The sequence below is a fragment of the Gavialis gangeticus genome, unplaced genomic scaffold (assembly GCF_001723915.1).
Source record: "Gavialis gangeticus isolate Ggan-Ray unplaced genomic scaffold, GavGan_comp1, whole genome shotgun sequence".
NCBI classification, from domain to species: Eukaryota; Metazoa; Chordata; order Crocodylia; family Gavialidae; genus Gavialis; species Gavialis gangeticus.
In genome coordinates this window covers 30,791,177-30,803,187 of record NW_017728993.1, presented here as the reverse complement: position 1 = coordinate 30,803,187, position 12,011 = coordinate 30,791,177, and the positions used below count along the sequence as shown (strand labels likewise).

At 45.6% G+C, this 12,011-nt stretch overlaps 1 protein-coding gene across 1 annotated transcript in view; it reads left to right on the top strand.

Annotated features, from left to right (window-relative positions):
• The window catches only part of ADGRL4 (adhesion G protein-coupled receptor L4), a 262,937-nt gene that overhangs the window by 20,444 nt on the left and 230,482 nt on the right, over positions 1-12,011 (top strand). The window contains 2 exon segments of the mRNA XM_019501503.1: positions 8,650-8,663; positions 8,666-8,742. Coding sequence (XP_019357048.1) covers positions 8,650-8,663; positions 8,666-8,742 — 91 coding nt within the window.

The window sequence follows — 12,011 nt, the reverse complement described above, 5'->3', positions numbered from 1 at the left end:
TGCACAGGCTGCTCTAGGGGGCAGGGGAGCTGTAAGCCCAGTTCTGGCAGCCTCTCCTACCCAGAGCACTCCCCCACCCCAACCCCCATCTCTCCTTCACCCACACCCCTGCTGCCACCTCCACCCCTCCTGCCAGCCCATCACACACCCAAGTGGTTCCTGGGGCCAGACCCATGGGGAGGACTGGTTGGGAGGGGTGGGCCCCCCACCCCTCCTACACAGCACACAGCCCATCCCCAACCCCCACCATCAGCAGCAGCCATCAGGGCACTCAGGAATCACTACTGGAAGACCCCACCCACAGTGTAGTATGGTTCAATGCAGCCCAGCACTTAACACCCTGCGCCGCCTGTGCCACATGGAGTCAGCCCAGGGGTGTAGGCCTTTGGGCAGGACTAGGCCCCTCTTGCTGTCACCTGGGGTCTTGGCACTGCACGCAAGAGATGCACACCCTAAGGTTGGGCTCGGTCTGGCTCCAATCGGCCAACCTGGCCCCATGGCACATGGGGCACTTGGAGGCAGGACTCAACCTGGCCTGAAGGCACATAGCTCTTGCATGTAGTGCCAAGACACTAGGTGACAGCAGGAGCAGCCCAGTCCTGCCTGAAGACATGTGACACAGGTGGTTCTGGGTCTCGCAACTGGGGTCACACCATAGGGGAGTTCTGCCAGTAGTGGGCCCTGACAGCTCCATCTGCTGCTATTTCTGCTGCTGTGGAGGGTGTGGGGGAGCTGTGTGCTGTGTGGGGGGCAGGTGGGATCCCACCCCTCCCAACAAGTCCCCCACCCACTCACAGTCCCCCACACCCATACACACAATCCCCCCTCACCCCCACAGTCCCTACTTACCTGGAACAGAGCCTGGGTCCAAGCCACCACTGCAGCCTTGCCCTGCTCCTATTTGCTCCAGCATGCTGAGGCAGCATGCTGGGGTAGCAGGGGCATGGGCAGGGGCAGGTATAAAGACACTCTGGTCAGGTACCACAGCATCTCTTTGGAGGACCCAGCCTCTGGTTGCTTCAGGGCACACTCCAGCAGTGCACCCTGCACCACCTTTTCCCAGTGTCAGAGCCATCCCTAGGGGTGTTTGGGACCTGGGTCATATCAGCCCATGTGAGGCTGGGGGATGGCGAGTGGTCAGAAGGGAGTGAGTGGGGAGAGGAGGGGTGGCAAGCAGCTAGAACATGGTGGGGCTGGTGAGTGGCTGGAGCATGGACCCAGGCAGGGGTGGTGAGCAAATGGAGTGTGGAGCCAGCAGAGATGATGGCGCACAGAGTCCGCGGTGGAGCTGGCTGTGCACGACGACCGTGACAGGGCCTGTACACCACTGACCGTGGGGCTTCCCAAAGTGCGGGGCCCAGGACAGTTGCTCCAATTCCCACCCACCCCTGCCTCCTGGGACAGCCCTGCCCAGTGTGGTTTTTTTTGATACTGAGATTTCCCAGTATCAAAATTAGAGTCCTTACTGCAAATATGCAGTCTGGGGAACATTTTTTCATTTCCAGCATGCCTCTTGCACTGTCTCATACTGCTTTGAGATGCCACAACAGGCACATGCTCATTCATCTACATTTGGCCTTACTATTTACATTGTCTCTTGTGGACAATATGCTATCCACATGTGTCACAGGGTGCTGTTAGTAGTGGTACCTCTGCATTCTCAGGCCCTAACTTTTTCTGTGCTGCCGTGTGTCTCACCTGCCATGTCTTGATGATTCTGTAGGAGGTGGACAGGGGTGGAGAAAAGCTGTATCTCAGCATGCCTGATCAGGTGTGTTGTATGTGGTGCCGAACCCGCTCAGGGCTCCTCCACCCCTACACCCTGGTCCATCTCTCACCCATTGATCTTAACAGTACTGGCCATCAAATAGAGCATTACAGTCCACTGCCCTCTCTTTCATATACCCAGTGTGTCACAACTGGACTAGGTTGGACCTATTACCAGTCCATTTGCTCCCCACCCAAAATCATATAAACTGATAAACATAAGCATAATGACTCAGGTGTGTGAGCTGATATTCTCAGTCACTTTCCTTTTGGAGCCCTCTAAACTCAATGGACCCTCGTTATACTTTCCATGGGGTCTTCTAGCCCTTGACTTACAAATCAAATTACAATAAACAAACAATCATGGCGTAACTCCTCCAATCCTTGGTCAGTTCCCAAGGGTCTCTCCTGCCTTCATAGGAACTCTGGCCATAGAGGCCACTGCATGTAGGTCTTTACCCACTACTAGGACATTCACACCCCTTTACCCTGCTGTTCTCACTGGGTAAAAGTCCTCTTGGCTGACTGGCTGCAGCTTAAGTCCACACACCGCCTCAATCAGAACTCAGGCTGCTGCCTTGCTTGTGTCTGGCTTCAAGCCAGGGCCTCTAATTCCCTTAACGCTCCCTATCTGCATCTCTTCTTCCCATCCGGAGCTTCACTTCCCACTCACAGTTTGCTTGCATCTGGAGTTTCTCTCCCTCTGTCTCTTGTATGTCACCAGATTCTCCAACCCTCCATGTCCCTGTGAAGACAACAAGGCTTCCTCCTCACATTGCCATTCCCCCTCTGTCTGTTTGCTCACACTTCCACATGAGCACCAGGTAAGTTTTCCCTGGTTCCTACCCCTTTCCAGGGAAAACACTCATCTTTCCTGTAGTCAGGAGGGGGCTTTTCAGCCTGGGAAGCCAAAGTCATTTTAAGTTCCCTTTTTTCCCTTCCACTTGATAAACCTGCCAGTCTTAAATGGTTCCTGCCTACCGTCAGGGAATCTCACTGCAGTACTTCTGGCCCAGGCTCATCAGGGAGGATGAGCTTGTAAGTTTAAACTCCCACTCCCTGCTATAACGTGGTATGCTTAACAACAATCGTAAACCATTATTTTTTTTACTTGTTATAAAAAACGAAAAAAATTTCATTGAATCTGAAAGTGCTATTAACCATGTGTATGATGTCTGCAAATACTAAAAACCATCCACAGAATCAAGGTAATAATAAAATTGCCTATTTAGCTAATAAATGCAGTATCTAATATAGAAATAATATGGGCCTTTATCTAACAGACTACATTAAGTAATTATAAGATGGAAAAAAGATAGGCTCTGCCTTTATTTGTCTTCTGTGTGAACCTTGGTTCGAATGGGGTTGAAATGGCTTATGAACTAATGGCTTGTCTAAGCTATACTGCCTAGAATCTTCTCTGATCAATTAGTGGAATACAGGACACCAGCAGTGCACAATTCATGCTATTGAGGACTGTTTAGAAGTTGCATTTTCCACTGGAGAGCCACCCAGTTTCATATGGAGTTCTATCAATTTGCTGGGCCACATGTGGGCTGTAGATCTACTCTAAACATTTCTGTGGCAGGGCACTGTGTGTGCCTGCCACTTTAAAGGCCCTGGAGTTGGCAGCCACCAGGTGCCTAATGAGGGCAGCCATTTTAGATTTAGGGGTGCCCATATAAACAGGGCAGTTTAGCCACAAGAGGGCAGGCAACAACATCACCTGGCTGGAGGGCTGCCCATCTACATCTGGAGGTAAGGGGGGAGCTGTAGGGGAGGGATAGGAGGCTCCTGGTCCTGGGTATGACCTAAAACTGCACCCTGCCAAGAGTGGGTGGCCTGGTGGGGCTCCCAGTGGTGCAGGAACCCCCAGGAAATGTCAGGCCAGTTACCACCCCAGTGGAAGGCAGGTTGGGGTGCCTTAACCCCTAGCCCTCACCTTTGGGTGGGTCGTGTTCCATCAGAGGTAGTTGTGGGAGTGCAAGCATCAAGGTGGAGAGTGGGGAGCCAGGGTCACCTGAGCCCTGCAGGGGGTTTGAGACCCCGAGAGGGATAGTTGGAGACCAGGTATGGCTGAGGCTTCCTGAGCCCTGCGGGGTGAGACCCCAAGGAGGTAGAGGGGCCCAGGCATGGCTACGGCCACCTGAGCCTACCTGAGGAGGGAAGCCCCGAGACCCCGAGTAGAGGGGGCATTATGAGCAGCCCCAGTGTGAGGGGGCAGCAGCGAGCAGCCCCAGTATGAGGGGGCAGCAGCGAGAAGCCAGTGTGAGGGAACCATGATGAGATACCCCAGTGTGAGGGGGCAGCGTGAGAAGCCCCAGTGTGAGGAGGCAGTGTGAGCTGGAGCCCAGTGAGGGGAGAACGGGGGCTCAGCCAGACAGCAAAAGGTGAGTCCTAACCCCAGTAAATCCTCCTCTGTTGGGAGGCAGAGCATGGGTCAAAAATAACATCTATAGTAGCACCACGACCTGCTGCCCAGGGAGGGAGGGAGAGTCCCTTGTGAGACCCTGAGGCACCAGTCATGATGTGAGGCACCCTAGGCCCCCATGTCCATGAAGGAGGAACCAGAGCGGGGAACCTGGGGAATGAGTAAGGGTTATACATCGAGACCTGTCAGTTTCCCCTGACTGGCCCAGGCAGGGGCCAGGACCAGGAGGGTCAGAAGGGCTAGGGGGCCCACCGAGAGGGACACCCAAGAGCCAGGGGCCTGGGGTTTGGCCGGGGCTAGAGGAGCCGAAGGTCCCAGTGAGAGGACCACACCTGAAGGGGAACCAGTAGCAGGGAGATATGTGACTCGGTATGACGGCAGCAGAGTCTGCCTGAAGGGAGGAACCCAGGTGGGGTCCTACAGTAGGATTCTGGGACCCATCGTGTGGGGCTGGTGTGTATGAGAACATTGTGATGTCATCTGCGAGGCTTGGGATGCAGTGTAGGGGAGGAATGGAGCCGCAGAAAGTGCCCCTGGGCAGAAAATGGGCAGCCTCCCGCTCAATTTACATCTTTATTAATCAATTAAGATCAAGGCGTGGTGGGCGAGAAGGCAGGCGGTTAGCCCAAGAACAGCGGGGCGGGCCACAGTTGGACCAGCCCCAAGCAGGCCCCCTGTTACAGTTTTCTTGGTCCACCCTGGAACATCCTAAGCCTTGGTGGAGGAATGGAGAATGTAGGAAATCAAGAGACTCTAGCTGTCCTGTTAGAATAATTCTCCATTCTCTTGGCAGTGCTGCCACAGCATGCAGGAAATAGCTGGGGCCAGAATCTGATACTTTTTTGAGGCATATTCAAATTAATAAAGACTTTCCAGAACTATAATTCTCTTGTTGGAAGATCTCAGAAGACTTTGCAAAAACACGTTGGAAACACATACTTCTCTTTCCAAATCTTCACTCCATGGCAGCATTTAGATGAGCATGGACATTTCGTTCCCCAAGGACAAGTAACAGCGATGCACCTTTTGCAACAGCTACTTGTCCCTGGAGAACACCCATGCCACGCACACTTTGGCACACAGCAAGTTACCCCGGGGGTGGCAGGGGAGACTGGGGCCAGCACTGGGCTGGCCCCAGCAGCCTTACCTGGAGTCCTGGGGGCCTCCTGGGGCTGCAGCAGCGGAGATCATGCTGGGTGGAACCTGGAAGGCAGCCGCAGTCCAGCTCCACTTTTCAGTGGTGTGAGCTGCACATGTGTGCACTGCTCTGGAGGTTTTTTCCGTGGATGTTTTTGACCCCAGGATGTCCGGAAGAGTGCACACATGGGGAGTGTGCCTGTGCAGTGCAGAGAACACTTGACTGTGCGGTATGTGGTGCTGCAAACATGTTTGCAGACCCACATACTGTACAGCTGTGCTTGTCTGGACATGGCCCATGTGACCAAGCCAGAAACTTCCCAAGCTCAAAAGTTCCAAACCAGTGAGTTTGGGAAAGAGGTCCCACTTCTGCCTCCGAAGCAGAATTCACATGATCAGTCCAGCATAGCCATTTATTCAATGACCAGTTTCTTTCTAACTGTAGTTGTTGGCATAAATCCTGGTTTTGTAATCATCTTCTCAGCAGTATGGCATTCTTATTCATTCCTCTCAGAGTAAAATACTCTAATATTGGTTTTGCAGCTGTACTTGAAACTAACACACAAGCCTTGTTGTCAGCTGGCTTTGTCAGTACTTATCACAGCCTGTGGCAGTTGACACATTCAGGCTTTAAGCCCCATAGTTCCTACTGCATATGACAACTTCAGTTGTCTCCAATTGTTGGTGTTAGCAATAGTGAAATTTGTGAGATGTGTCATCTTGTTCTTTTGGCTCTGTGTTTTTACCCTTTTTGGTCTGGCAAAGATGAAAATGTAACTCTCTATCCTGCATCTAGGAAATGATCGCAATAGACTCTTTTGGAAGGTCTGTCAAGAGAGACCTCAGGATCTCCTGGCAGCTTGGAAAGCATCTACCAAAGGATATGCAAATACAATTGAAAATGTTTTGTGAAAGAATCAAGAGGGCTAATACACATAATTTTTTATATCACCCATAAGAACCACCTAGTTATCCTCTTCATCCAATTTTCAAACATCTCAAAAAGTGCACTTGGTATCTAGAACTGATAGCAACTTCATTATTTGATTAAGCTCTTAAAAAGTTCTGTTTTTTCCAACAAAGGCATGCGAAAGTGCTGCCTGCTTTCTTATTGTTAAAATAGTGGTCCATGACTTCAGGGTCAAATGAAAAACATTTGGTGTTAGAGAAGTTTTCAAGTGGAAAAAAATGGGTTTTTTTCCCCTCAAAGATGCAATTTTCTGAACTGGTCTCACTAGATATAGCCTAGATTTGGCCTTAAGACTTCAATCAAATTGGGGTCTGTAAGTGTTATCAGGCTATTGGTTAAAAGGCAACCAAATTCCCAACCCCCACAAGCTTTTTTGAGGAGGGAGGGTGGAAAAGGAGAGAATATCACTTTTTTACTATTGTCTTGCAGAAATCCCTGAAGCTTTCTAGTTTCTAAGAGTGATGAACACCTCACACCTAAAGCAGAAAGAAAATACCTGCAATTGCTGTCTCCAGAAAACCATGGTTTAAACTATGGTGGGTGAACATGCACCCGTCATTCTCCCCAGAGAAACATTTTTTACTAATATGTTGTAAAATTATATTTTTCAACATAAAGGAAAGCATTTACCTCTCTTAACTGAAAAATAATACATGGTTGCAGCATCAACAAATGACTGTTTTCATGTTACAGTGGTGGTGTAAAATGGTCCTTACTTGGCCAAATGACTCACTTGTGGTGTCCGCATCCTAGTCTTGTGCAGACACAGTTGATAATAATGATCTGCCACAAAATTTATCTTCAGAATAATTGCTTCCTATATTCATCTTAAAGTCACGCCACCTAACAGAGAGGAGATAGGAGCAGAATAGTCAGTGGCAGAATCAAATATACAATCCAGCTTTCTGAACTTCCCCCACAGCTTCCCCCCCCGCCCACCACCACCAGACCACACTGCCTTGATGTAGACACTCCTTGAATTTTTTCTTCATAAATAATGTTAGTTAGATGGTTAGTGAATACTCAGTAGTGTTTTCATGGCTACTGGACTTCAGTGAGGAATATTCTTTCTCCAAGGCAAAGCTGATAAAGAATGCAAAAAGGCAATGCATCTCAATTCTCTGTCACTGCTGGCTTCTTGAGCATGGGCTGACACGCACCATGGACTTTGAAGATGCAGTGATTGAATCTATATGGAGTCTAGGAAAAAAAATGCTGGCATGCTGTAATCTAACATTGTCCTTAGCAGTGACTAATATAGGCCCTTAGAAATCACCCTGGGTAGAATTTCATGGTTAAATGTGTTAAAAATTGTTATTGCTCTAACATGTATTTTACAGGATTTTGTTTATGGATAATAATACAACAGCATAGAAAACAATGTCACAGGGCAGTGTAATTGTACAATGTGTGCTTTAATTGATGCAGTGTGACAGAAAAGGCAAGAAGCGTGCCTAAGGATAAATTTTCTCACTAAACTGAATAGGAGAACATCCAGATAGAGGAATCAAAAATTGAAACGTTGCTTACGATAGATGTTTTATTTATATTCAAATATTCTGTCACTTTTGTATCATCAATAAGGCTAATACACACAATATTTTCAAAAACATCTGTGTCTCCCGCCCTTCAACTCAGTATTCTTCATTGCTATTTTGTTACCCTCAATACAATCAGTAATTTTAATTATTTCCATTATCATGTGCTCAGCTAAGACTTTAGTTTCACTAGATTAGATTGAATTCAGTTTGCTTTCATTATTTTCTATTTGTTCCACTTATTGCAAATTGTTCTCTTTGCTTGTAATTATTTTCTATTAAACCCTTTGAATCCCTTCCTTGAAATACTCAGCAGTGTATATTTTTAAACTAAATTCATTTTCATCATTGACCCTATTTCTTGAATATTTGAGTATGGGATACATAGTCTAAATCTTAACCTGGTTTCAGTCCTGTATCACTTACAAGACAATTACTTTCCTTCAATAGTACCAGTGATGGAGTCATCCCTCTCCAGACATGGCAGCCTCAGTGCAAGAATAAGGCCTCTGAAACGTTTATTTGGGACCAATTTTTCTCTGTTTTGCAATTGTTGGCCTGCCACTGAGGTTTGAGATGCTCCCTCCCTTTTTTCATCTCCTCACTGAAACATTTGACAAAACCTGGAATGCTTTAGTTAAAGGATTCAAATGGAAATCTGAAGTACAAGCTCCCCTCTGGCATTGATAATTAAATAGTATTTTTGACCTGCTGTTGTGACTGGCATTCTGCAAATTCGGCAAAAAGTATTCTTCCCCTGTACTGAGTGTGTTTTAAGATATCTCATTTACTTCCACCTTAGTCAGCCTCCTCAGAAAAGGGACCCGCTGGATCTGCCACTTTTCACTGGAGAGTCAGAAATACAATGGTCCCTCTGTACTGAGGCTGCCTTCTTCCTGGTATGTATTACTTCTCCATACACCTATCCTGAATGTTATGTAGAAAATTCAAAAGTGGTGTATCCTATATAAAATACATCAAGTAAACAAATATTGGTTATTTCAAGTGCTCCCCTCAGTTTTCTTTTACCGAAGATGCATTAGAACTGGGGTTTTGTGAGTAGTGAGCACATATATTATGAGATTTCTCTGTGCCTCAGTTTCCCTGTCAATGTATAAGAAGACACATAAAGCTTGATTATACATTTATCTCCAGGAACGCTCAAATCATTCTAATTTGTGCATATGGTGAACACTGTCTCCTTGAAGTCAACGGGATGATGATGTATAAATTTAATCAGTTTCTTTAACTCTGTGCTGGGGCAGGAACATAATGTTTGTACCTTATTGTGAAACCCTGATATGAAAGCACCAAATTGCACGGTACCATACAGAATCTATTAATACATTATTTTTTCACTATATTTTGTAAGCATATGTTGAATCTGCACAGACCAGTTCTGTATATTTGTAACACCTAACACAATGTGAGTGCTACCAGGAAAAAAATTAATAACATTTAGTAATACTAGTACAATAACTAGGACCAGGCAAGCGGGCAATAATCAGAACAGGTCACTGGCATGTGGCTGTAGGCACAGCTGTCTCTCAAGCTCGCATCATTTTAACAAGAATAATGTATTTGTTGGAAGCAACTTACATCCAAAAAAAGTAATCAGTAAATGTGAGTTTCTGCAAAGTGTTTCAGACTCAAGTAAAACCCTACTGCAGAGAGAAGTGGCTGGTCAACATTGTTCTGAGGGACAGAAATAAACATATTAACCTATTAATTTTCAAAGTGAGTCAAACAGCACGATAGGCTTATCTACCAGTGTGAGTTTATGAAAAGAATTGTCGATTTATGTCCCATAAACTGTGCCACTTGGCTAGAATAGGAATAGATTAGAAAGGGCAGAGGGAAATGTTTAAGTTTCCTGTATCTATAAAGGGGAGGAAAGGGCAATTTAACTTTGAGAGTGTGCTAAGAGGGTTAATTCAGGAGAAGTTCTGCAATTTATTCTTGTTCTTAGTAATGTTGGACCTGAGGGCTTAATGTAATGGAATGTGATTTAGAGTTTTGAATGTGCTAATTTTGTAATTCAGGTGTCCTGTGGAGAGGCTGTGTTCATGCCAGCTGTCTAGGGAATTAAATGCAGCTGATTTGTGTTGGGGAAAATGCATAGTTTGCTCCAGGGCAAAATTGTTGTAAAATTTAAACCAATGTATTTTTCTCTCTCTTTAATTCAAAGCAGGGGATACAGGTAGGCCTGAGGGGAATTACTGAGGGCTCCTACATACTTGCTGGTATTTTGTATAGAAAATCCTGAATTTCTGTTTTTACTAAAGTATAATATATGATCTCCAGGATAAACTTCCTGATTGTTATTTTAGTCATTACATTAATCTTGTTTTCTGCTTTGTTTTTGCCCTGGTTTTCTACGTACTATATTAATTTGAAACCTTTGCACATGCGCACACATAATCTCTCTCTCTCTCTTCCCCCTTCTCCTCCCCACCAAAAAACTATTAAGTTTTAACTCTGGCTTTCAAGCATTTTGCAAGCATGAAGTATTGCAGGGGCTAAAGACAGGTTTCTTCATAAATCTTTATGTTAAATATGCATTAAACTTTTTCCATGAGAAATTTCTGAGGTATGGAATATGCCTTATTTTGAGAGGTAGTAGCAGAAATTTAAGCTATTGGTACACAGTTACTGTAGTGGCTGGATTCAAATTTTAGTTTAACAAAGAAAGTTCAGTTTAAGTGACCAGTATAATGTTGTGTGAAGTTATTTAATTTTTATTTAAACTGGTAATCTCAAGATATTAAATAAATCGTGTGATATTGGAAATGCTGATTTAGCGTCGCTCAGTTGGATTCAGTACAACTATGAGCATTTACATCAGCTGAAGAGCTGCCCTACTGTTCCTTAGGCTGTGTAACAAGCTGTCTTCAGTAACATAACTAGGGATGGGTGAGAAAGCAGGGACCCCTGCTCTTCTCACCCAACTTAAGAGGAGCACCAAAATTCTTGCCTGTCTCCACAGAGTCTGCACCAGTGCAGCAGGACCAGTCCCACAGCATTGCTCTTGCAGCAGTAGCCAGTACATAGACACCATGTTGCCAGTGCTTTAAGAACAAGAGGTGGGGAGGACAGACCATGTTGCAGCAGCAAGGGCCAGCATCTGTTTTGAGTCGCACTCCTGACCCCTGTCACGCAACCTCCTTGGTTCTTGGAAGCATGTCCTCCCTCTCCAAACCCGCACCCTCCCTACCCCTGCTCTTGGAAGCATCTTCCTTCCCCTCCTCCCTCCCTACAGCAGGGTTTGCCCAGGGCACAGACCGTTTGTCAAACCATTGGTACTCTCTTTCACTTGCTACTTCACAAATTATTATGCAACTAAGTGGCATAATCCCACCCTAACACCTGATGTAAGATGTGCAACTCATTAATATTATCCAAACAATAGCAGTTCTACTTCTATTTGCACTGATTCCCTTTTTAATACAGCTGCCTTAGGATAACGCTTTTTTCTGAGGAGGATGGACAAAAAAGAAGATAAGGATGTCTTTTTACTTAGGAGAGTGGCTTGACACATTTCAGCAAGAGTGCTGCTTTTTACTGTAAGAGAGGCCTCATAAATACAAAATGCTGCTTTCTAGTGAAACATGCCTCATGCTTTTACTTCCTCATCAATATCCATTCTAGTGCTTTTACCATATGTTGCCTTTATAAACATAGGTATAGGCAATATATTATTTTTAGAGGTCTCTTCATAAGAACAAAAGGAACGAGGCAGACACCTCACAGAAGTTAATTACATTGCATGATACATCAAAGGATTCAACAGAATAGCAGGATCTTCTGTTCCTGGGGATAGGGATTTGTTACTGAGCACACAAAAGCCTGAGTACATCAGACTCAAATGCTACATATTCACGTGCGTTCGTATAGGAACAGTCTTCGTTGGTTTATTTTGCTGGCGACAGGATATTATTTTTCCAATATGAAGGAATTCTGAAGGCTGAGCCATATGGAAGAGTTTGATTGCCTTGTGTCTTTCAAGGTAACGTTAAAGTAAATTTCTGTGTGTATTCATGGACATTATAGCAGCTCTGACATCGATGGTATTTTACTCATTTCTGAAATTTCTGCAATGGTTTTATTCATGTCATTATTTTCTTTATAAAATATATGTGATTTGAGTAAGGGGTTATGTACCAATTCC